Raw genomic sequence first — 27,390 nt, 5'->3', positions numbered from 1 at the left:
GGAGAGAGATAGCGAAGTCAAACAAAAAGCAGACTCTTGAACCGGCCTTCACGCATGGAGGAAGCCAAGTTGTTTGTGGGTGCCATTTTTGGGAGCATTTAAATCTGTCGAGTGTAAACAGACGGAGCTGTCCTAACGGAGACCCGTTAAAAAAAGGAGGCCTATTTTCTTCAAAGTGGCGGCACAGAGGCGTTGAGAGACGAGGGAGGCTGCATGTTTGTGCACTGAATCAGGGCTGCGCTGCAGATTTTTGTCTGGCGAGGCGAATCTCAAGAGGCTAGGAAATAATTTGGTCACGGCTGTGGGAGGTTGCTGGGGGGGGTGGGGGGGTTAGGGTTTCGACCGTTTCGCTGCGGTGAGAACACGCTTGACACTTCATTCCTTTCCAGTTAATGCGGCTGGACTGCAAGAGTTTAACCCTCTGCCTGCCTGGGCTTGGCGCTGACAAGCAAGTGACCAAAGATCTCCACTGCTGCATATGTAGTGCTTGTGTAAAATCAGGAATATTGGTTTATATATTGATGAAAGTTATTTAACACAGAACAGAATTGAATGAAACACCATACGATCACCTTACTGAATACCAAGTTGACATGCAGCTCTATATCCTCGACAGACCTCTCCTTGTCTTAGTCTTAATCTTTTGGGACTTTCTCATCTGCTCCGAGGCACAAGTTTAACATCCAGCGACCATGTCCAAGCAGCATGTCAATAGACAAACATCCCTGTGACTTCCTGCGTGCAGCCTCTCATGTGACAGAGGCGAGACTGAGCCTGTGGCAAAAACAGAGGCTCGCTCTACTTTTCAAACAAACTAACCCTTCCTCAGCTGCAGGTGGACACACTGGCTCACATTCTGGCCATCAACCTAGATTTTCTGTGGGAGTGTGTTTTTTGTTTGTGAGTGTGTGTAGAGGGAGATCAGGGAGTTAATGCGGCAGGCCTGTGGCGATCCTCCTGCCCTCAGCCAGATTAATCATGCAGCAGACCCCGTTCCCTCTGCCTGGGGGCCGAACCATGTCCGCATGCTCTCCCCATCACATGGCCCAGGCCCCCTCTCTTTTCCTCAACACAGCTCCTCTGGGGTAGAGGCGGGGGGAGGCGGAACGCCCCAGAACGCCACACTTTGCTTCCTTTGCTCTTTCTTTCTTCTTTTCCCTTCTGTGGGCATCAGGAGATAGATTCAGGGAGAGAAAAACAGAAGCGTCCATCTCATCTTCCCTCCACCACAGCGGCAACAACGGCCCCTTTTTATTGCTCATTGGAGGACCCCAACAGCGGGGGCCAGGTTTTGCAGTGGTGGTGGTGGTGGTGGGGGGGGTTCTGTTTGCCAGGGGCCTCCCACACTTGCCTGGAAACAACTCACCGACGTCTCTGTGCATAGGAGAACAGCCTATTGTTGCATCCACTATTGCAGGACTGGGCACTAGCTCCCATTTGTCTGTGTCTTTTGACTGGTTAGCGAGCTAGTGTGCCTTCACACAGGGCCAATGACGCATTTAAAGATCTAGATGATGTCATACACTAGGAAAGAAGAAATCTTGTGTAGCTCACAACATCTACCACAAACACACTTGTGCTTGAAGTTTGCGATATTATTCATGGATGAAGCATAATTGTAATTAGGTGATGAACTATCACACAATTTGAAACGTTCTGTTGTATGGCCGTCATGTTTTCTTAAAACAAAAACCAAGATCAAGAGGCACTTGGTAGCCAGATACAATGGCAAACTGAATGAAAGCTCAGATAGTAGGCATAAGTACTTTCCTCTATTCTAATGCCTTGCCATGACAGGAAGTGCACAAGACTGTCACATGTCTTAAAAATGTCCACATGCAGTGCCCTTAAAGGTGCTATATGTATTTTTTAGCGGCCTCTATTGGTGATGTTTCTGGTTGCAACCAATGTTTACAAGAGCGCTAATGCTCTTGCGCGTGCTCGAACACAAGAGTATGGTACCGGCCACACTGAGACTTTCAACACACCGGAGAAAGCATCACACAAGAAATGTAAACTCCCACACCGACGTTCCAATAATAAGCTACTTTTATCAGCTTGACGTTGAATAATGCTCCATGCTCGTACCAAGATAATGTTACATTTTTGGTGTTATCGAGCATTTCAAGAACTATTCGAAGACCCTTATTCATTGTCTGGTGTCGTTTAAAGCCCTTTGAAGCTGCACTGAAACTCTCATTTGGACCTTGAACCGTTTGGTTCCCAATGAAGTCCATTATATGGAGAAAATTTCTTTTCGACTGAAGAAAGAAAGATGTGGACATCTTGGATGACATGGGGGTGAGTAAAAGTGAACTACTCCTTTAATTAGAAGCATCACAATTTTAAATGTGTCTTGTTAGTTACTTAATTATTGAATAGACATGGATAAGTTTATTTTAAAATGCAAAGTATTGAAAAGATAATAAATAAAAGCTCTGTAAACACTTGCACTTTTTGCAAGACTAAGAGTGCTCCATCGAGTAATCAAAAGTTCAACGCACACTTGCAGTCTTTACGGCTACTTGAACACCTGGGCTAAATACGTCATACAATTAGACAAGTGGTCTCTGTTAGGTCTAACAGCAAACAATGTCTCATATATATATATATATATATATATATATATATATATATATACATATATATACATATATATACATATATACATACCAAGCTTATTCCTATTATCTGACACCGGAATTATCTAAAAACTTGAGTGTTTTGAGTAAACTTGTTATATATATATATATATATATATACCAAGCTTATTCATAACACTCTTCTGTTTCCAGATAATTCCGGTGTCGCTAATGTTATTGCTACAGAAACTAGCTCATAAATGTTCTGATCAGCCAATTATGCATAAAAAGTAAAAAAAATGGTCCGTTTTAAACACAAGTCTAACATTAAGGTGTTATATTTAAAGCACTTTGTGTTATGTAAAGAGCTGTGACGACACTCTTAACTAATAATTTGCAATAAACTTTTACTGTAGTCTCCCATCTGGCTTGTGGGCCTTATTTCTCTAACTAGCTCTGCTTTATTGTGAGCAGCAAGCAGAGGGCATCCAAGAGAAGAGCTCACTCTCCAACCTGACCACCAGAAGCAGCTAAAATACGCTTGATGTGTGCAATATTTACAATCTATATGATTTATAAGCCAACTCTTTCATGAATGATGCACTGTAATTCATTGCGCAAAAAACATTGCATATTCTGACTGTGCATCGAAGAGGATATGAAATGTTTTTGACTACATGACTAGACCTCAGATGACTCCAGTAAATGCTTGTCATAAGCACATGTTGAACAAACAGCCACAGACGATAAACCAGATGTAACCAGAGGCAGAAGGGGGTTTGATCATTTTATTACAGAGGCAATATCCCACACTTATCCTGTATGTGTGGACAGGTCATTCAAGACTTAGAGTAATTATATAAACTCTTCCAGATCACAACACGTAAAAAAAAACAGTAAGTGCAAGCAAATGTGAATGTGAGAAAACAATTTACATGAAGGTGACCACTGCCCTACTAACCTGATTGCCAAAGATTGAAAACTTAAACATAAGACCAACAACCTTCAAGTAAAGGTCTGGCTAGGATATATATACATAAAAAAACAAACATGAAACCAGCAACAAAGAATTGATAGACCAATATCAGCCAGGCTGATTAATTAGCCAATATTTGGCACGGTCCAGAGTAGTTTCAGTTCCAAAATGTAGCTTTGTCAGTGAATTTCCTAGTATTTTTAGTGACTTGAGTAAATATTGAGTAATTCATTTTAATTCAGCAACTTTATGTACATCTTAATTGCTAGAATTAAGTAGTAAATTACAATAAACATGGGCATTATATAAGCCACCCTGCACTCTGATATTGCATTGGCCAAAAAAAAAAAAAAAAACGGGTTTGACCGTTTCCCCACTAAAACATGACGGCCTTAACACACACTCCGGCCTTCATGTTTTGAGGACTGATTCGATTTGGTTAGGCACGATTTTTTTTTTTTTTGGAGTTATCTCAATCTTATACAGATTTCATGTGACCCTTTAAAACAGAAAGGCACTTGTAAATATGCATCTAAGTGCAGTTTAGAGATACAGCCAGGTCAACAATATTGACGAATGTTTAAGTGATAGATCTGGCGTTTCATTCCTGCTGATATTTTTTTACAAATCCCTCATACCATGTCACAAATAACAAAACATGCCGCAATACTGAAAAAAATAATTACCTTTCATTAATTTGGTAGCTAAAGTACTCAAATTCCTGAGAGAGACCAAGCACCCACACCCTTCAAATGTAGCCGATGACCGCATCCCCCTGGCTAGCTGTCCTGATTGCGGCGCAGGGGTTGGTCCTTTGTTGATTACCTGAGAGAGGGTGCGGGGCGGAGTCTCAAGTGGTTAGGCTTTTCTGGGATTGGAGGTTTGTTGGCACGGGGTGGCGTTTGGCAGGCCGGAGACTCACTGGACACACTGAAAGTTTTCATGAGCTGAGCAACACGTCCTCGTCCCGAACACTTCTCCTCAGCTACCTCGGACCCCACATCCACAGAAAACGCCCGTTTAGAGGCGGCAACCACTCGGAAATCACCTGTAAATGGAGTAAGAGTGATGAGACGAGGACTTATGACCTTCAAGGTCTGTTTTCATAGGCGACAACTTCAAAACGTTCTCACAATCGTCCTCTCCCACACCACACCTTTCGTCTGCCCGTTTTTAACATCTCTTCTGCCCTTTTTCAGCCTCTTTTCAGTGTCTCTAGCTCTTTTTTCCTCGGCTACAGACTGCCAGACCGGAGGTCGTCAGCGCAGGAAGTAGAACAGGGACGCAGCTGGGTGTAGTTGGTGTGTGTGTGTGTTTGTGTACACGGTTATGGGTGCGTAAGAGTGTGCGGTTATACTGTGTGTGTGTAATTGAGAGATGGAGTGATGGAAGATGAGGAGAAGAGGGCCGCAGGGATGGCGGCGGAGAGCAGACAGACGCTGCTCAGACACCAGAAGGCTTGAGGAGCTGCTTATTTTTAGCCACGTCCCCAGGGGACACAGATGTGTGAGTGCGTTCGCTCTTTCGCTCGCTCTCACAAACACATATACCCCTTCTCCTTTACACACACAAACTATGACACACATTTTACCCCTAACAAACTCTTTCTCCTAAAAACGCTCCATCACACACCCTGATCAAAGACACAAACCCACATGTGGCTGTGCCAGTGGAAATGTCCCAGTGTTAAATTGCATTTCTTAATAGCATACATATTTCTTTAAAAAGCGATCAGAATGAATTTTTGCATGCGTATTTATGAGGAAAATTTATGAGGAAAATAATGTATCAATAAAGTAAACAATTTAAAATAAATTATTTTACCATTTAAAAGTAAAAATATAAAAGTATAGTATTAATAGTACTAATAATGCAAACAATATCTTCAAAAAAGTTTAAGCTTTTTAAACGTGTATGTTTATATATATATATATGAAGAGTTCAGATGCAAAAGCCTCTAAGTGCCATTTGAAATTTTCTTCTAGAATGATCATTTTTATCAAGCCTGTATATTTAAGTTCAGTGATTTCACTTAAATGGCAATGAAGATTACCTATTAATTGTCATTTAAGTGAAATTACTGAACTTAAATATACAAGCTTGATAAAAATTGTCATTTTAGAAGAAAATTTCAAATGGCACTTAGAGGCTTTTGCATTTGAACTCTTCATATATATATATATATATATATATATATATATATATATATATAAATAATAAAAAAACATACAAGTTTATAAAGCAAAAACTTAAAAGCAAAATTCTATTTTTTTTATTTTGGGGTGAAATTTGACCCATGAGATTCACTTGCTTCTCAAGTTCTGCTCAATCTTCTTTCTGCCTGCCTTTCCTCTCTCTCTCTCTCTCCCTCCCTCCCTCCCCGTGGCCCCTGACCTGTGGTTCCTGTGTTAATGTCCTCTCGCCGCACTGCGTGGGCCTGCCACTGATTGTCTCACTGTGTTGTGTGGTCACCACGGAAACCCTGGATAGGCTCCAGCGACTGAGGCGGACGCGCACAGCACTCTTACGCATACACACTCTCAGAGTCAAACTCGTGATCTAAAGCTGTTTGTTCCACCGCATTTTCCACGCCCCACTAGTAGTCCGTTCTGTGTCCTACAAACACACGTGTGCTTGCGTGCATGTCCGTGACTATACGTTCACACACACACACAGGTTCCCTGCTGTTAGCTGACACCAGCGTAACGACAACGCCTCTCTCTCTCATCGCTGTTTGCCGTTTTCCATCCTCCCACAACCCCTCTAAACCTGAGACACTTTCACAGAGCCATCACCCCCCACCTCAAAAGCTGAAACCAAACTCTCGGTCCAGACCGGCCAAAACTGCCCCTGCCGGCCTCACCATGCAATCACTTGTGACAAAGCCTGTAAAAGCACCTGACTGCAACGAACCGAACAGCAAAACTGCTCTCCGCTTGCCCCGTCAATAACTGATGTGTCCCTGAAAACAGGAACGCATTCAACGGGATGTTTTCGATTTCACAGTCACCATGTGTAGACCGAACAGATGACCCAGACTGACAGCCCAGCGCCTCTTAAAAGCACGCTATCTCTTTAAAAGCCCCCACCTCTGTGAATGGGGGGGGGGGGGGGATTTAGAAGTGGGGCAGAGGGCAGAATTCCGGAGCAGCACGTCTGTGCGCTGAGCCAGGCCGCAGGGGGGTCACGGCTGCCAGGGGGAGGTGGGGAGGGGGGTGTAGCGGAGCGGAGGCTGGGGGCCCTGTCACTTATCAGCTCCGGCCGAGCGTCGCCCAGGGCCAGAGTCGGGAAGCAGCGCTGGAATGTGTGTCCTTCCCTCTGAAGGTGAAGAGAAGGGACACACACACACACACACGTGCATGCATGCAGAGACGGAACGAGCAGCTGTGGGAAGCTGTTGCTTTCACGCACATACCAGAATGAACATACACGCTATTCGCACGCTCTCAAAGTTGAACACTCACACAAACACAAACGAAAGATGAACACTAAAGCCTATCCAAGTGTATATCCTAGAGATTTTTTTATTTTTACAAGCAATAAAAATATTCTAGATTAAAAATGTGCTTGATTACCTTACCTGGATTGGGTGATTGTGAGAGCTTTGGGGGGAGTTATGGGCTGCATTTCACTTTTATGTCCAGCAGGGGGACTCAACAGAAACAGCAGAAGTGAACTGCGTGTAATTCTTAATAATACACACTGGATGGCGCAAGTTGAGCTTTTTGAGTAAGTCCTAACATCTGTTGAGGTGGTTCACAACAGGATATCGTTCAGTTTGTTTGTAATGAGCAAGATATCGGTTTTGGGACGAACCAGAAGAGCAAATGAGAAGCCAAAGAAAATCTGACAGATTTCAGAGACACTTGTTTTTGCCTCTATTTCTATTGTTGCAAAGACAGCCATGCCAGATCACAAAGACTCAAAGTCTTTTCAGAGAAATTTTCTTCTGCAAAAGCAAATGGATGAAACTCATGAAGGCTGAAAAGAAATGTCTCATTTCATCCTAAAATAAAAAATAAAAATATTCGCTTTTCCTGATCTTTAAGCATATTAAGACTACATTGCCTTTAAATTTGCTTTTTAATTAAATGTAATGACAATTGGGGAGAAAATTGTGCTTTTCATGAAAACCGCCAAGGACAAATCTTAAAAATCCTACGATAAGCTTTATTTTCTTTCAGCAAAATTTGATTCATTCATTTATTTTTTATTTTGAGGTGAAATATGACCTTGACATTTTCTTGTGGTCAAACATCTAAAAAGATTTTCTGCCACATTTAACCCATTTTCAAATTAAATGAAATATCTCACTGAATCAGTCATGGAAACCAGTGATTCAACGAGAGATACAGTAAGTGCGATGCCAGTGTCAAATAAACCATGTTTATGTTCAGATTATCACAAAATGGATCAGCATAAATTCCCCCTGAATATAAATAAAAATAAACAACACACAAACACATATGGGAGACTGGAAGGATATATAAACACCCGACTCTCACCTCTGTTGATCTGAGGTTTGGGGGTGTCTTGGGGATGGAGTCTGGAGGCGTCAGACAGCTGATTGGTTGCCGTGTCCTCAGTGTCTGTATAGACAGGTCTGCTGAGAGCCGAGGGTGTCTGGAGGCAAGATCTCGGATGGGCCCGATAGCAAATTGAGGACAATAGTGCTGAGTCATCCTTTGAGTGTCCTGACTCAGCCTCCTCTCTGGACTCCTGAGGCTGATGGGATACCTGCCACAGAAACAAATAAACCATTTATAAAAGAAGCACACTGGATTGAGTATCCTGATAGTTTTAAACAGAGCACTGTTAAAACATTCAATAGAGGAAAGGGAGGACAAAAACACAAATGAGATCTTGTTAATATTGTATATAGGCAGCTATGAGATTAAACAGAGCAAATTAAAACTTTAGCTTTTCTCTGGAGAAACACAGACCACAGCAATTTCACATGTCGCCTCTAAAGTTTCAGAAAAGATCTCCACAATATCACATACTTCAAATTCAATACATTTCATCAAATGACCTGGTCTATGGTATTCACATTAGGTCAACAGCATCTCGTTTCTCATATTTTAGGAGGAATATCCAAGACAAAGGAGATAATCCAATGAGAAAGATGAAGCTCTTAACAGTAACATACCATTAACAACCTTAAGACAACACCAAACAATTGGTCTTTTGTAAATCTACAATTCTTTTAGGCTATTTTACACCTCAGGAATAAATGAAATCTTGACATTAAGAAACGTAAAGAAAGATGGCTTGTTCATTTGACATTTCTTACCTTTCCTTTATGAGGTTAATAAAATAAAAATAAAATAAATAAATGCAAAAAAATAAGTAAATAAAAATTATAAAACAGCCTAAAATTTAAATAAATAAATGGCTTGAAAATTACCTAAAATAAACATAAAACAGCCAAAAATAAAATAATGGCAATAATAATAATACATTTAATGGCTAAAGTTACTCAAGTAAGAATAAATAAAAATAAATAAATAAATAAATAAAAAATAAATAAAAATAGCTCTGGAGTGAAAATGGCTCAGCAGATATTGCAGGCCTGGACTGTAACAAGCACAGATCATGTTTAGTGTTTACACATATGATGAAACAAGAAACGTGTGATGTGTGAGGACTTGCCCTGCCCAGGGGTTTGTGAATATTGAGGAATAAATCTGTTGTGAAACGAGAGAGGAAAGTGGAAGAGGGAAAGAAGGGTCCCTGCCCAAACCCTAAGGGACAGTCCCACAATCCCATCCATCTGTGACTGACAGGCGCGCCGCATCGCCTGCTTTAATTCCCTGATCAACTTTATCAACCATCTGCTCTTGAAGAACTCAAGGACCCAAATCAGCCCCTGGGCTCTCTCAGGTCCTCCTGCAGCGCACACAAACACCCTTCCTGTCCTCATACTCGGACACACAGGCCACATACTGAGAGCAGCACTCCATTATCGCCATCTCTGTCAGCATTTCAAACGACCTAAAATCCATCTCAGTCGATTACAGGCTTACATGCGTTTTATGTTTTAATTATTCCTCTTTGTGTAAGATTGTTATAAAAAAAATGGGAGGGACGCTAATTATCAGGTTGCTCATGAATATTAAATTGCAGGACTTGAAACTTGGACGAAATGCATGCACACTCATCTAAGACTGTTTAAAGCACATGTCGTGTTCAGCTGTTGCGGGGTAGAAGGGTCAAGAGCCTGAAACAGGTGTGCTCAGAGTGGCAGAGAGTGACAGCTGAGGGTAAATCGACCTCAAGATGAGAGCACAAGGACAGCTGCTCTGACCTCAACCCCCCTCAACTCAGAGCAGTGCGCCCAAACAGACCAGACATTCAGGGAGGACATTCCAATGAACCGGCATTGGAATATATTATATATTATACATACATAAACATATATATATTACATATTTTATATATATATATATATATATATATATATATATATATATATATACAGTATATATATATATATATAAGGGCTATACAAAACTTAATTGCGATTAATCGCATCCAAAATAAAAGTCTGTGTTTACATAATATATTTGTGTGTGCTGTATATAATTATTTTGTATATATAAATACCTATGCATGCATGTATATATTTAAGAAATATTTGTGCTTAAATTCTGTATATATATATATATATATATATATATATATATATACATAATCTATATTATATAAATATAAATATTTTATATATGAATAACACATTTTGTTAAATATATACATGCATGTGTGTGTATTTATATATACAAAATAATTATATACAGCACACACAAATATATTATGTAAACACAGACTTTTATTTTGGATGCGATTAATCGCAATTAATTTTTGCACAGCCCTTATATATATATACTCCCCTCCCTTCTCACAGCTGTCAACGCCCATTTAAGTTGCATTTTTCAAAAAGATTGTGAGCTAGACTTGAGCTGAAATAGGGGGGTTTCATGACCATTTAAGGCCCAGTTTCGACCGAGCTCTGCAGTACGCAATTTTTGCCGTTTCTATTGTCAAAAGTTGTGAATGATACCCTAATTCCGAACCGTGCCGAATCATATTGTAATACTATCCTGTAAATCTTGGTGGAAACGAGGCATAAGTTCTGCCCTACATCTTTTTCTAGTCCGAGAAGCTGTTTCGTGAAATGGAAAAGGGCAGACAGATAGAAAGAGAGCAGAGAAATAATTCCAATCTGTTGATTCGCTCTGTGTTAAATGGCAGCAGTATCAATGAACAGTGGCCATTAGATCCTGGGACTTTCCAACAGTCTCTGGTGTAAATGAGATCTCTGTGATCATAGCATATCACATGAGGTAAATGAGTCTGCGATAATGAAAAATGACTTGAAATTGTGAACAGTGTAAATTCCCTGTACCAAAACTTGTATACATGCTAAAATATAGAGAAATAAATATGGTGTATATATTATAGATTTAAAATAATATAACATTTTGCTCTGCTCTCATTGGTAATACCATGGTATTTTATATGCACATACCATGATAGTGTCCAAAAAACAGCATATTTTAATGGATTAGGTATTTGTATTTAAAAACAACTCTACACATTACTATACTAAACATATGAAACATGGTACTTACATTATCTAAAGGTGCTGGTGGCTTTTCTTCATTTACTGGCATCTGCAGGATTAAGAGAAGATATTTAGAAAAAAAAAAACACTCATTTTTAAGTATCCTCATTGTTGAACATCCTATCTGCTGCAATACCACAACTCACCTGTGGGGGCGGCAGAGTCCTTAACTCTTTGTCACTGTTGTCCTGTGAAAACAAGCACAGACTGAACAAAACTCTTCCACACTTCTATATGTAATTTTATCATTGCAATCTTAAGTTGACAATGATAATAGCCGGTCAACTCCACGATCTGTTCAAAATCTGAAAGTCCTCAGATGGTGTTTCTGTGACTATCATGCAGCCCTTCACTAATTGGAAACATTGAGCCACATGTGTCGAGGTACAGGGACAGATGCTTGTGTTTAGCAAGTAGAGGATCATAGTGTGGTGATACTGGCCAGCACATCTTCTCCCAGGAGTGTGTTCGCTGCGCACGTTGTTGCCATGGAAACCCTAGTGCGAACACCCCCTCCCACCCCCCACCTTAGTATAACAGGAAAGAGAAGGTGGCGAGATCTCCACGTATTAAGTGCAAAATGTGGAAAGACAATTTTAAAACACTTTTGGGGCTGAGATACTGATTATGCACACACAAACATACATTAAAGATGACATCACTGCACTTTCATACTGTATTCCATCCTACAAGTGATCAAAAAAAAAAAACACACCCAGCTATATCTACAGTATTGTTATGGGTGGCCCCACCCACTCCGAATTCTAATTGGTCCAAAAATCATGCTCTTCATAACGGTGCATTAAATATAAATTCAAATACGTTTATCACATCGCACAATAATTTAATGTTCAAATTCACATGGTAGGGAACTTGTTGAATCATTCTTGGTAAGGACACAGTGTTAGGGCATAAGTTGGACCGTCTGTCAGTTCAAAATGTCATGGATGTCAATTGGCCACACATAGATGGAAATATTGATACATGAGCAGAGAGAGAGATGGAGCCACAAAGAGCCAAGCAATGAGAGAGTTGTTGTGAGAGATGGAGAGGTGGGTGGGTGCATGTGGGAGGGTTTCTTTTTTAAAAGGATGAAAAGGAATAATGGAGGAGAACGGAATGAAAATAGGAGGAAAGCGGAAAGGAAGGCACAAAAAGAGGGAGAGATGGAGGTTGTGATTTATTTGGCTGTTGAACGATGACTCTCCCTGTGGAGAAAGTCCGTCTCACTGCCCCTCGGCTGTGTCCGAGATTAATGGCGGCAACAGGAAGGTCACCTACACACACACACTCGCACACACAGCCACATGAAAACACAGTGGCACCAATTTAAAAGTGGCGCAAACGTGGAGGTAAACAAACACCCACACGTGAACACACCTTAAAGTTCAGCTGAACTCCTGAATGTGCTTTAGGAGGCAGGTTTTCTCGTCCTGATCGCACAGGTTCTGCTGATGTTCGGTTTGTCAAGTTGCTCTTCAAAGTGCCGGGCTGGTTGCTTGAATACATGACAAGACACGTGGAAGCACAACAAATGAATCAACGCCCTTCACAAGCAAACAAGTTTTCATGACACACTTTTGAGACAGAATTTCTTTGGAATAATCATTTACAGTTTTGCGACCCCGTTTTTTTCTCAGGTTTGTAGACCCTGCGTAGATTCTGTTTTGCATTAGTTTAGGAAAAAGTTTAAAACTACATTTATTTACACTACTGTTCAAAAGTTACAGTAAGAGTTAGATTTTTTTTTCTTTGAAAGAAAATACATTTATTCTGCACGGATGCAGCACATTGATCAAAAGTTAGATTCTATAGTTAATAAACGCTGTTATTTTAAACTTTATTTTTAAAATTTAGCAGAACAACAGTTTTCAAAACTGATTCTTGAGCAGCAAATCTCACATTAGAATGATTTCTGAAGGATCATGTGACATTGAATTAATGATGTTAATTCAGCTTTGTCATCACAGGCAGACTAATCTCATGAAATGGCGTATGAATGACACGCCAATTTGTATTTCCATTTTTGGCGTGCCATCAACACGCATAATCGCTTTTCAGCGTGTTTATGAACGCCGTTGACTTAACGTTACATTACTGTATATATAAATATAGGACCTACCCCAACCCCGTCCCTAAACCTACCCGTCACTGGGGTTAATACCATTTATGAGTCTTACCCTACCATCCTACACTGTAAAAAAATATTGTTGGTTTAACTTAAAAAATTAAGTAACCTGGTTGCGTTAAAATTTTAAGTTCATTGAAATTGAAAAAATTAGTTAATACAATGGGGAGATTGATTTAAAAGGAGATTGGATATTGATTTAATCATCAGAAACTCAAAATATGAGGTTATCTGAACCACATAAATTATTTAAGTTGATTTGACAAAAGAAAAAATGTTGTGATTACAAACCATGAAAATATTTTTTTTTACAAAGGGGAAAAAAAAAAAAAGGCTTCCTAGATGTAGATCTACATTTTGCTTCGTTTCGCTCGGGGTGTACATACAGACGGAATCAATCGGACATTTAACGGCATAGTAGACATACACGCGGACCACTCAAAATGCGTTTTGCGTATGTTTACCCAAAAATCAAGACGTCATGTTGTCACAGGAATAAATGACACTTTAAGATACTTAAAAAAAATACTAATAATAATAATTCACTATCTTTGTACGGTATTTTTTGCTCAAATAAACGCAGCCTTGTTGAACAGAAGAGACTTCTTGCAAAAACAAATCTTACTGTCCTCAAATTTTTAAACCGTATTGCAAATATTTATGAAACACTGCATGATCAGGTAGTGTTCAAACTAAAAAGTTGTGTCCATACTGTGAATTGTTGAGGACGCTGGCCGTTTTTCTCTCTCCAAAACCTGAATAGATGATCTTGGAGGACTTGAGTTCATCCATCTCTTCGATGACAATGACCTGTACGTCTCCATCTCGTCCCAGCAGCCAGCTGACACTCTTGCTATGAGCTTACAAAGGGAAAGAAAAAAAGAACGATCATCATTTATGTATTTAAATGTACTATTATACTTCATAATTTATGCATTGTTTCCTGAATGCACTCAACTATGACAAGACTCATTTTTGATCAAAAGAAACAGTGTTGTAAAACAGTTTAAGGATGCTTATTGTATCTGTAAAACTAAACGTCCTATTTTAATCACTGCACATTTTTGTATGAGGAGGAATTTCCTTTGTGAACTACTTGTTGCCAAGTATTTCCAACAAATAGTGAGAGGAATTTAAATTGAGAGTTAGTTACAAATGACATAATAGAGAGACAAAAAAAGGTTTGACAGCAAATCAGAAAAACCCTCCCATGATGATGAACTGGTTCTTCTTGCAGGCCCTGTGGCGAAACAACAAGATTCCAGTTTAACAGCCTGACTGACACACTCGTGACAAAACTAACATCAAATCAAACCGTCTAAAACTGCAGTAAGAGCTAAAAGGACCATGTGAAACCAAAGTTTAGCATAACACAATGGATTTAATAAGTAATTGATCAATGCTTTTGCTGTTTTTATTACATACTGTATATAATGATTCCTGCCAGTAACTCGTTGATTTTGGGCCCAGGTTAAACCTAACGTTGGTTACAAAATATTAAATGCGACTAATATTTTATACATTTCAGGCATTAAAAGGAAAAGGGTTATTTATTATCAATATTTTAGCAGCAGCCAACAAACTGCTGTCCTTTTTTATTATAGTAGTAGTGTCGTATTACTAAAGTTCATCTTAAGCCAGAGTCCCAAAACCATATTTTCAGGAGTATTTGAAATACTCAATACTCAAAGAAAATACAGTCTTAGACTCAGACTTGAGAGTATTATATTATTTTTATATCCACATTGATGACAACAAAATAGCATATTATATATGCAGCATTTAAAGGAGAAGACCTTTTTACACAACACCTCATAGTTAGATGCTTTAGCCTTGGTCTCTCCAAAAACGTACACTATCGTTCAGTTTGGGGTCGCTAAGACGTTTTGGAAAGTCTCTTATGCTCACTAAAGCTGCATGCATTTATTTAATCAAAAATCCAGTAAAACAGTAATATTGTGAAATTATAATTTTCTATATTTATTTATTTTAATTTTAAAATGCAATTTATTCCAGTGATGGTAAAGCTGAATGACCTTTAGAAATTATTCTAATATTAGCTGCTCAATAAATGTTGAGTTTATTGAAAATGACAATTGAAAACGGTTATGCTTGATTTTTGTGGAAACGGATCGTTTATTTGAAACGGAAGCATTTTATTACAGTGTCTTTACTGTCACTTTATATCAAAATAATGAACATTCTTGCTGAAAAAAAAAAACAAAATTACTTTTTCGAAAGTAAGAAAATTATCGAAATGAAAAATCATATTGACACCAAATGTTTGAATGGTAGCGTTAAAAAGTAAGACACGGTATAAAACTAAGTTACAAGACAAAGATTGTGTTTACAACTATTGATAATCAGAAATACAATCGGTCTCCTCCCCACATTCTCCCTTTCTCTTCCTCCTCAGTGTGTTTTGAGTGCCTGTGTTTCCTGTATACTTCCTGCTTTGTTGGCAGTCATGTGTGTGAGGGAATGGAACTAGGCCTGGCTGAAATTTCCTTTGCTCTTAAAACTGGGTCAGTAACAGAAGTGTTTCCCCTGACTTGTGTAGCCAGCCTCCAGAGACTCCCTTTATTGTTATTTTATTATCGCATAGTATTACTCTGTAACAGAATCTTGATTGACTTTTGACATTTTAACCACTTTCCTAACAGGAACCCGTCTATAAGACAGAGATTTCACAGTGGCAATCAAGATGTTGTATCAGTGTGTCTTGGGGAAACCACTGACCTGCAAGAACAGCTGCAGTTGTCTAAAGGAGATAGAGACTCAGGGACTCAGGGATCTGATAACACAACTGCTTTGTCATTAGCCAAAGACGACTTCCTGTAGGAGTTACGCATGTCAACCTAAATTATTTCGATGGTCTGCACATTATTTACCCAAGAAAATGACTATACTGTGGCCTCAAAGAGTTTTTGGACACTTGAGCCACATCATTGACTAATCTAATTCTGTCATCTGTGATCTTTTTAGACCATGAAAGTTATGTCTCTTCCAGTAACAAAGCCGAAATCCCAAATTCCTTAAGTTTTCTGTACGTCTAACCAGTTTAAACCGGGTTGTAACTTTAGCCACGCAATGCAAAGTTTCATTTTTCATTCTTTTGTTTGCGTTTTCACTGCTCTCCAGCTCTTTTTCTGTTTTACAGATACCCTCTATCTCTCAGATGCATTCCTCTCATATCTCAGCTGTTTACTCCTCCCTCTCAGCCAGTTTTAGACACTTGTCCTCCTCACACAAGTCTCGTACGTGTGACGTCCGAGACCATTGAGTGTTAAGAAGTGGTGACTTTAAAGGGGAATGTTGTAAATGTATTCTTTACCAGATGTTTACAGTGTTTCAGTGTCACACAGAAGATACGTTAAAGGAGTAGTTCACTTTTAAAAAAACTTTTGCTGATAATTTACTCACCCCCATGTCATCCAAGATGTCCATGTCTTTCTTTCTTCAGTCTGTTTTTGATGAAAACATTCCAGGATTTTTCTCCATATAATGGACTTCAATGGGAACCAAACGGTTCACGGTCCAAAAGACAGTTTCAGTGCAAACTGTTCAAAGGGCTTTAAACGATTTCAGACAACGAATTAGGGTCTTATTTAGCAAAACGATCACTTGTTTAAAAAAAAAGTTTAAGTTTTATAAGCTCAAATGGTCGCCTTGCTCTGTTCTGTGATGCACGTTTGTGACTCTCCTATTCAAACTCGTTCATCAAAATGAACGAATCTTTTCCCGAGTCAACTCGTTCATTTCGTTCGTTGAATGAACCAAATGACATGAAAAAAGATTAGTTCATTGTGATAAACGAGTTCGAAACACGAGAGTCACGTACGCGCATCACAGAACAGAGCATTTTTTAATGAGCGATCGTTTCGCTTGATAAGACCCTTATTCATCGTCTGAAATCGTTTAAAGCCCTTTGAACAGTTTGCACTGGACCTTGAACCATTTGGTTCCCATTAAAGTCCATTATATGGAGAAAAATCCTGGAATGTTTTCATCAAAAACCTTAATTTCTTTTCGACTGAAGAAAGAAAGATGTGGACATCTTGGATGACATGGGGGTGAGTAAATTATCAGCAAAAGTTTTTAAAAAGTGAACTACTCCTTTAACAAATATTTGCTGGTCAAGCAAATTTTCCATTGAAGTCTTCTGCTCAGTCAAAAGATTGTAAACTTGTCTGGTCTTGTGTCTGTCAGTGACAGATGTTCCCATCAATAAGGTCCCATCTCAAACATATATACTCTAGCGTTTCAAAGCAGTATCTGTTTTCCAAACATCTGCGTCCACCTCAACGAGACATTACAAGACACTTTCCCATGTAGTCTGCAGATCCACAGTGGCGAACCGTGTTTTATCAGCTCAGCTATTCTGTCCTGACTGAGTCATGTGCCACATTAAGATTCTGACCATATTAAGTCATTTAAAGTCAGCAATATAAAGCAGGAGCAGGCTGGCCTGGAACGATTTTTTCAGCTTTCTGAGGCCAACAGATGTGGGAACAGTAAACGCACTGATTAAAGATCTGCACTAGCGATTCAAAGGTCCCACATTCAAACCTCAAGATGATCAAAAGCCTTGATCTAAACAGATACTGATGAGTTGCTGTATGACCACGTGAATAAGAACTTTAACTTCAGAAAGACTCTTAGAGGAGACATACAGTTCAAATGTTATTATAGTCACTAGTACCATCCTCTTGCTTTTTTCCCCCACTTCCATTTCATGAAAATGCATGCTGACTACGGGCTGTCAAGTTTAATTTCTGAACAATAATATAACTTTAGAACTCGCTTAATATATAAGATATAATTTATTTAATTAAATTTATACAATTATTTGAGCTTTATATATATATATATATATATATATATATATATATATAAGATATATATAAGATATATAAGATAAGATGCACAGATCACATAACACATCAATTTTAGATTGCTTAGGTGCAATGTAAACCTAGTTCCCACCTGTCTTTGGTTTGGGTTTGAGTGGTTCCCTCTCCAGCTTCTCCTCACACTCTTTCCAGCGTCGCACCTGCTCCTCGCGCATCTTCAGGAAGAGCGTCTTCTTCTGCTCGTCGTTCAGAGCATCCAGCACATCCGGGTCGATGTACATATCATTTAAGATCTGCTGCAGCATGGCCGTGTGTGTGGTGCACCAGAATAGATCCTGAGATTCAGCAACAGCCCTTCAGAACGAGGATGACGGTGGTAAAGACGATGAAGCCCAGCTTGATCCGTTCACCACACACACGCTCTCATCACTGATCAGAACCCATCAACTGGACACGCTGTCACAAGGAATGACAGATTACAACATCTGGAAGCAATCTGATCTCTTTAATTGTTTGTTTGCCCTTTCTTTTCCTCTGCAGTTTTAGACGTTTTGTATGGCATGTTAAATGAACAGTATGCCAATAAAGGTTCTGCTTTCTTTCTGTCTTTCTTTCAAAGAGGATGTATGGGAACATTTAAATATATTTTTCTAAATCATTGATTAAAATATTTTAAATAACTCAAATAAAATATTACAATATCTATTTTTTAGACTGTTAACTTTAAAGATATTAATTATATATACTGAATGCATTTTATATAATTTACATATTGATATAATTATCCATTTTTAAAACTGTTTATAATTTTTAGAGCTGTCAAACGATTAATCGAATTCCACAATAAAAGTTTGTGTTTACATAATATATGTGGGTGCACTGTGTATAATTATTTTGTGTGTATATATATATATATATATAAACACACATGAATGTATGTTTAAGAAAAAAAAAATATTATTTAAATATAAAATATTTATATAATATAAATTATATATAAATCTATATACAGTATATACATGAAAATATTTCTTAAATATATACAAGCATGTGTGTGTATTTACATATATAAAATAAATATACACACAAACTTTTATTTTGGATGCGATTAATCACGATTAATCGTTTGACAGCCCTAATAGTTTTATAATTATTTAAACAATTATTTAAAAAACAAATATAGGCCTATTTATAATTATTATAAAGGTTTATGCAAAATTACTTTAACAAAAGGTAAAATATGATACAGTGACAACATATTACAAAGAAGACTTTAACAGCTTTAATATAATGCTGATATCACACTTCTGTCCTGATGCAGAATAAACAGAAATCAAATCAAAATTCATAGCAGCTTTTGTATTTTAGAAAGGGGGAATCATCATATTTGGTGGTCCTAGGTGTCATTTCTACTCAGACACAAGGTTTCACAGCTCTTTTTAAGGCCTGACTGTGTGATTCCTGAGGAACTAAAGTTTACTTCTGTTGTCAGCAGCTCCCCCTTTCTTTCACAATATACTTCTGCTCTGTCTTAGCATGCCGTGACCTGTTTAAGAGAGACAGTGGTCTACCACTACAAAAAAGAAGTCTGATACCCCATTACATATACACAAGCGGAGGAAAAGAGCCAACACGACAACAGCAACTAAGACAAAAGAGTTGATGTCTTCCTGCCTGCACATTTAATAGACTCCAGTTAATGTCTAGAAACAGAGATGGTGGCAAGTAGAAAGAAAGTTGGAAAGAGACGGGAAAAAAAGCCTGTGTGAAGTAAAATGTACTCACAGCTGGGTGCGGACGCTCCACGACAGACTTTAGTGTGAGGGAGAGAGTGAGAGTCTGTGTTTCCTTCTTGCCTTTGTGTATGACTTAGCTGGTGACATCACAGCATTCCATAGTCTCTCTCTCTTTTTTCTTTTGCTCTCTCTCACAAATGTACATTACACACTGTCCCTTGCCTTCGCACAAACACACACTTCCTTTCTTTTCCTGCAACTCTCATAGGCTGGAGTGAAACTCAGGAAGCAGACCTCAGCTGTTGGCACCGCAAACGAAGTAGCAGCATCCTGTTTTACAGAGACGGGGGAGATTTTGGGAGAGGAGGAGGAGGAGGAGGGGCGACTAAAAGGAGAAGAAGAGAAAATGACACAGAACTTCACTCTTGAGCAAAGGAATTTACAGAGAAACGCTTCACATAACTCAGCATCTTTTCAGGGCCAAAAATAAAACACCACTGGACGTTATTTGCTGAAAAATAACGCACTTCCCCTCAGATTTTACCAGTGCTTCTAAATCAGCAGAACTTTTTTTAACCATTTAACTTATTTCCTTAAACGTTTGTGTTTACTGTAAATTAACATACACAAAGGACATTTACTGACAAGCTAAAAGCTAGTTCGTTTAAAAACGTAAAAAAAGACGTTTACGCCAAAAGACATTAAATACGCATTAGATGTTTTACCTTAATCACACACAAGATGGCGCCCGAGTGTTACATTTACCGATTGTACTGTGATACCTTCGGTTAATTGAAAAATAAATAAATAAATAAATAAATAAATAAACAAAAACAATTCACAGATTTTTTTTTGTTTGGTCACAAACTTTCAGTCTTATTTGACATGCATCCAGCCATTGTGGAATTTAGTTTCCATTGGTTTTACTATCATCCTTCCCTCTCAGTTAGCTATTATTAGGTCTCTTGCCAATCACATTTTTTATCTGCAAGTATGTACCGTAAAGAAAAAGATTGTCTTTTGCAGATAGAAAAAGCAGACTGCCTTTGCTTCGTCACGGCTTCAATATTAAAGTTTAATCAACAGCGCCATCTAATGGTTTTCGACGAACGCTCATGAATGGATGTTAATTTTTAGGATTGTTTACCCCCCCCAAAAAATGTTGTTTACTCCAAAAATATTCTGTCATAATTGACTTACCCAAATCAAATGTTGTTCTAAACTTCTATGACTTCGATAGAAAACAGAAGATGTAATTCTGAAGAATCATTGCACAGGTCTTTTCAAAACATTTCATGATGTCAAGATTCACTGAATTTCATGATTTGGTCCTATATAATACATTTGTGAGAGTAGTAACACCTAAAAACACTAGGTAATTTCCCCTCTCTCTTGAAGCGCTAGGCTTCAATTCAGATCCAAAAATGGTATCTTGACAAATTTGACCAACACGGCATCATTTTGTTCAATTTTTAATGTTACATCTTTAGTGGTTGTTTTTCAATGTTCTTTGAAATGTTCTTCTTGACATTTCAGAATTACCACGCTTATGATTCAGCTTAGATATTGATGTTTTGGACTGCTGGACTGTTATTTTCAAGGTCAACCACCCATCCCTTTGAAACAATATCTGAGTGGAATATTCTGAATTGAATAGAATTCATCAAATTGAATGGAAAATGTCTTTTCAGCAGCAAACTACTCATATCACAAGTATGACAAAATGCATATTGAATAGCTACTAAAAACATAATATGTGCTGATTATATATATATATCAATATATATATCAACATATAATCAGTCTTCAATATAAAATCAATAAATAATAATATTTTAATTTTAAAACAATTCATGTTATTATAAACAAATTAACAGGGACAATTGGGTCAATCTGATTTAGATAATGTCGGGATAAAAGTGAAAAGATAAAGACTGTTAAAAGTCTGGCCAAATTAGCGTCTTATAATTTATGACAATATTCAGCCAACAGATGGCGCATCTCTCAGATCAGAAAAACTGAATGACTGTCAAAGGGACTTTATTAGTTGTCTAAAAGAGACATTCAGGCAGTGTTGTTCAAAAGTCCATCCAGTGTGGAAACTATAGAATACAGGCTTGTTCACATTGTTGATCTGGTCCTTAAAGACACTCAAGACTGAAGCACAGACACTGTTTGCAGTTTCCAAGTAGATGTTTAGAAATAAAACAACTATGCTAGCACAGATGTTTAGAAATAAAGTAAGACAAATATTGTAGGTTCTTCCAAAAGTTCAAATATACTTTGTTTAAAGTAGTTATATGAAAACTTAAGAGACTAAATTGAGAATATGGCTGCCACAATATGAAGGAGCATCTGACTAAAGACTGGACTAAACCAGACAAGGCTTCTGCTCAGGACAGATAACCCAAAACTGGCTCCTTGATGAAAGAACCACACCCGTCAGTGGTTTAACACAGAAGTAGGTCACTATAGTGACTCACAAGGCACTTAGGCTAGTGCTCAACATCTGGACACTTTAAAATGAATGAAAAGTGTCCTGAAAATTGTTTGAAATTCCACTGTTTTCTGTGCTATTGTATTTTTAACCTAGAAAAGTGAGTTAATACAATTAAGGAGATTAATGTAATCATCAGCAACTCAAAATAATAAGTTATCTCAACTAAATAAATTATTCTAAAGCTGATTTGACAAAAGAAAATATGTTGTGATAACAAATCTTGAAAATATTTTTTACAGTGTGTGTTTATTAATATTATGAATTAATTTATTTTTTTATTTTTAGTTTACACTTTAAATGTTAGGTTTCAGTAATAATTTAGTGTTTTGGGCATTTTTATTATTATTTTAATAAAGGGTCTAAAAGGTAATTTCCCATTCTTCTAATTATTATTTTGTGTTGCTTTAATTGGATACTCACGGGCAGGCCTCTATTTCTACGTTTATTATGAAATTAAAAATGTTGCAGTAACCATTTAAGTCTGAAGACGGCGCCAAGTGTTGCACGACTCTGACAAAGTTGACCTTTAGGTAGGCTACTATATTATAACCGCAACTTTGTTTACATCGGTCCTCTAACTGAGTAGCGTATAAAAGCTAAACTTATTCAATCTTTACACCAACTACATAACCGCAGCGAGCATTAGACTTGATGCTGGCATTACCGGTATAATCACTCAGATTGTCCGCGCGCAGTCGACTCGAAATTCGAATAAATTATCATCCGTGAAGGCGAAGCAGTCCATGCGTGTTACAATTGCCATGGAGCATCGTAATATCTTGCAAATTAAAACGCTTACAAATTAGAGTTTCAATGTGCGAAGAAATAACAGGTAAACAATACACAAACAGCGCCATTTAAACAGAAATATTTTGACGCTACGACTAACGTCACGCGACAAGTTTCGCCTTTTTAACGATTAATTGTGTGTGGCCCAACCAAACCAATGGCGTTTATGCAATACCTTGAAAAAGGTCAGTTCGCATTCGCGTTCATCTCAGTTGGTGCAGCATGACACGAAATAAGCGATATGTGAACGCGTCGATTTGCAGTGAACACAGATTTGCAGCCTGGGTTTTTAAACCAATCACCCGATCCTACATGCCATGTGACTCAGGGGACAAATGAAGTCAAGCCAACGCTGATTGGCTAATGGCACCTAATGGCTGACCTCCAAGTTTAAATAAAAACGCAAAACACGGCATTACCCTGATGAGGCTGTTATTCTGTTTATGGAAATACACGATGGAGCAGCTTTATTAGTGTGGAAACGCATATGTCATCATGAATGGACGGTCTTGGGACTTCAACATATTCGTTTGGGAGCTGCAACTTTGTTTCAGGTAGGCCTACATTTCATTTGACAGAATTACTACACTTTCTTTTCTTTCAGGGGTGTTTTGTCTGAGGCAAGTTAAGACATAATTAAATTTTTCATGTGACTACAGTGGTTTAACCTAATTTTATAAAGCAATGAAACTATTTTTGTGTGTGTGCACAAAACAAAAACAAGAGCAGCGCTTCCGGGTTCTTGGTCCAGTCAGAACGCTGGCTCATCTGTCAGAACCACACGCATGCGTTGTGATGCTTATGTCAACACTGCAGCTTCAGAGAAAGACACGTATGAGAAGAAATTAGTCTAGTTAGGAGATGGAGATGCGCCTTGCCTTTGCCTCGCCTGGTGTGTGCGAGTCTAGGCGGCTGCAGTGAGGGTAGGAGTGAAAAAGAGCAGGCAAGACGGACAGCTATAGGCTACATCTCTCTTGCAGTGGATCAGACACCTGTTACTGTGAGATCAAAGGCTTATAAAATGTTTTATAAATATGACAACAATCAAATAACCCATATATAGATCACACTGTCAGAGGGTTTGGGAATACTCATCATAGCTACATATAAAACACGATATCAGGGTTTTAAAATCAAACATTTTAAAAGAGAACAATATGTCTACCCATCATGGTAGCAGCCTATCGTCAGCTAGTCTCCCATCATGCTTTTGATCAGCTCAGTCGGTGGAGAGCAACTGCGCACGACTGCAGAATCCGTCAGCAGCGCGTATGCGGTGCGTATTTTTTTCCGAAATCCGCTCCGATACGACCGGAAGTCATTCATTTCCTATGGAGATTCGCAGACCGCATGAGAGTGCGGTGCGAAGAAAATCGTGTCCATTTGCTCATCCGGATGCGTTAAAAAATTATATTAAACTTTTAATCAGACGATTAATACATTTTTAAAGATAAGTTATCATGTCATTTTTTATTTTCATGACTTTCTAACGTTGTTAGGGCAGTTAAAACAATTAAATCAACCGGCAAACGGAGTATGTGTGAAATCGACGGACTTCACCCGGGTGCAGTGTGAAAGCCAACGGAAAAAATACGCACTGCAAACTGAGTATGTGAAACGGGCGACAGCGTACGGTTCGTGAACAAAATGAACACGGATTGACCTGAAAATGTAGTAGGCCTAGTTTCTTCATAAATGCATTTAATTCAATAAAATGTAGTAATCACACCGTGAATCTATTTAATTAAATATTAGCCTACTTTTCGTCTTTTTACTTTAAGAACAGGGTTTTAAGCAAACTACAATTTTCCTCAATGAAGGACACTCGTCTCATGAGGTGGAAAAACAAGTTCTTTGTTACATGCAATATTTATTGAATTAGAAATTAAAATATTTGTTATTTTAATATAAGTACATGGTTAAATATTTGACCACTTTTTGGGTAACTTAATATAGCTAGACTATATAAGTCGCCTAATGCATGGAATTATAGGCCTATGTTGTTTAAATTGTGTTTAAAAGCATGCATATACATCCATAGTTTGTATATGTGTACAAAGAATCGCAATGCTGACAACTTTTTTTTAATAAAAGTTCATATACATAACTTCTGGATGTGAAATACAAATAGTGAGTGTTTGTGCGCTATAGCGCGTGCTTCTTCTGTACCGAATCTTTTTTTCGAGTCACGGTTCATTGAATGAACCAAATGACTCGAAAAAAGATTTGTTCATTTTGATGAACGAGTTCGAACAGGAGAGTCAGAACGCTCATCACAGAACAGAGCATGGCGAGCATTTGTGCTTATAAAACATATACTTTTTTATTTATTTTTGAAATGACCGATTGTTTTGTTAGATGAGACCCTTATTCATCCCTTTAAAGTAGGCTTGCTTCTTAAGTATTCTTGCTTCTTCTTGCACTGTAGTCACACTGTGTAATCATCAAATAAAAATGTAACATTAATTAAAAATAAATAAATTATCATAAAAGGTTATGGGAAACATCTACTGTAGTCAAATTAAATATTTATTATTTAAATATTGTTGGCAAATTATTTTGAATAACATATTTTGAATAACAGTTGGTGGAGAAAGATTTTGTGGCCAGATGGACTGTGATAAATACCAATATGTTGCATGTGCAGTAAAATATAGACTTTGGCGGTAATTTTATGAAAATGCCTGAACAATCAGAATCAAGTCATCTGAAGAGCTGTGTACATTGCATTTAGGGTGTGTCTCAATCGGCGCCCTGGTTCAGTAGGACACTGATCAGGGAGTTGGACATTTTAAGGGCTGTTTTAATCGCAAAAACCTTCCAGTGGACTAAAATGTTCTTGATGCCCACTATGGCTATAAAATAATGGTTAATTAGAAGGTATTTTCCTCAATTCACTTCTGTCTGTGACACAAACAGTCTACATGATCATAAAAAATGCACACTATTACTGTGCACAGCCTCATAATCGCTGCTTGCATTAATTATAATGGTTAAAGTTGCATTTTGTTATATCTGATTTATGATTGCCCAACCAGACTTTTTCATGTGGTTATTTATTTTATCAACGGAAGCAGTTATTTTCAATATTTTATTACAATTGAAACTTACTTCATGTGCAATATTGTGATTTTAATTTTTTTTTTTCTAAATTAAAAAAAATGTTACTTAAATTCCATTTTGCCATGACAATAGCAATGTCCATACACTCTAAAAAATGCTGGGTTGTTTTAACCCAACTTTGGGTCAAATATGGACTAACCCAGCCGTTGGGTTAAATTTTTACATTACATTTTTAACCCAACATTTCGGGTTTGTCCATATTTGACCCAAAATTGGGTTAAAACAACCCAGCATTTTTTAGAGTGTAATTAAAAAAATACTGGCTGGATTCAATGCCTTTAAATCTACACTTGTAAAAAATGCTGGGTTAGCCTATTTCAACCCAAATTTGAGTCAAATATAGACAAACCCAAATGTTGGTTTAAGAATAAAAAAGTAGTTGAAAGTGAAAGTTTAAAATTTTAAATGACATTTTTGGTTTGTCCATATTTTACCCAATTTTGGGTTAAAACAACCCAGCATTGTTTAGAGTATATGTATCATGACCATACACAAGGTTCAACTCCAGCACTTTCTTTCAAAGTCAAGTTAATTCAAGTTTTTAAAGACATTCCTGTAGCAAAGTAACATGCTAATAATATTAATGAAGAAACATAAATAAAACTAAATTAAATCAAATTAAATCACTGGTTTGTTTTGCAGCAAGAACATTAGGAATCTGTCATACCAAACAGAGATAACACAGTTATTATATTATTTTTACAAAGTATGATGAGGAGAGCAAGAGATCAATTTCCCGAGAATCTGCATTTAGTATAAAGCACAATAAAGACATAAAATTAGACTACTTCTTGAAATGACAAATGTATATGATTTTTCAGGATACATTGAACACAATGCCTTCTGAACTGCTGCTCAAAAAAATAAATAAATAATACTATTATGTTGTTATTCTGAGAAATACCTCTTTAGTAGAAATATAAGATGATAAAAGGCTCGGATATGATCATACATCCTTAGAAATTGTAGTGGAATTACATTGGTTAACCACTGGAACCAACGAATAGATTGCATCAAATGACATTGACATGTTATTAAATATGGTTTAGTCTGCATACTTCAGGTCATAATTCTATTCC

At 37.7% G+C, this 27,390-nt stretch overlaps 2 protein-coding genes across 3 annotated transcripts in view; one reads left to right on the top strand and one right to left on the bottom strand.

Annotated features, from left to right (window-relative positions):
• Positions 1 to 3,356: 3,356 nt before the first annotated feature.
• On the bottom strand, positions 3,357 to 23,481 carry LOC120494644 (uncharacterized). Its single transcript, XM_039693921.2, has 9 exons — positions 23,364 to 23,481; positions 19,949 to 20,284; positions 18,297 to 18,619; positions 14,023 to 14,170; positions 12,563 to 12,680; positions 11,329 to 11,370; positions 11,190 to 11,231; positions 8,064 to 8,295; positions 3,357 to 4,606 (listed from the first exon to the last, which is right to left on the bottom strand). Exons 3-9 carry the CDS (start codon positions 18,466 to 18,468, stop codon positions 4,380 to 4,382), a joined length of 981 nt encoding a protein of 326 aa, XP_039549855.2. The 5' UTR covers positions 18,469 to 18,619; positions 19,949 to 20,284; positions 23,364 to 23,481; the 3' UTR covers positions 3,357 to 4,379.
• Positions 23,482 to 23,592: 111 nt separating this feature from the next.
• nrg2a (neuregulin 2a) overlaps positions 23,593 to 27,390 on the top strand; it is a 116,731-nt gene continuing 112,933 nt past the window's right edge. The window contains exon 1 of one of the 2 annotated variants that reach the window (XM_089123723.1): positions 23,593 to 23,742. In XM_089123723.1, the coding sequence (XP_088979849.1) occupies positions 23,688 to 23,742 (55 nt within the window). In that variant the 5' untranslated portion in view covers positions 23,593 to 23,687. The remainder of the gene's footprint in view (positions 23,743 to 27,390) is intronic. The other variant, XM_089123724.1, reaches the window with a different exon arrangement.

This window comes from Pimephales promelas, chromosome 19, assembly GCF_988280905.1.
Source record: "Pimephales promelas chromosome 19, fPimPro1.hap1.1, whole genome shotgun sequence".
NCBI lineage: Eukaryota > Metazoa > Chordata > Actinopteri > Cypriniformes > Leuciscidae > Pimephales > Pimephales promelas.
This window is presented reverse-complemented; position numbering and strand designations above follow the sequence as displayed.

Excerpts from the sequence above, each read along its gene's own strand:
- LOC120494644 (XM_039693921.2), bottom strand. The coding sequence starts at position 18,468 with ATGCTGCAGCAGATCTTAAATGATATGTACATCGACCCGGATGTGCTG. Across the intron at positions 8,296-11,189 it reads CACCAGCACCTTTAGATAAT|GTATCCCATCAGCCTCAGGA; the intron begins GTAAGTACCATG and ends TTTCTGTGGCAG. Across the intron at positions 4,607-8,063 it reads CAAACCTCAGATCAACAGAG|GTGATTTCCGAGTGGTTGCC; the intron begins GTGAGAGTCGGG and ends CTCCATTTACAG.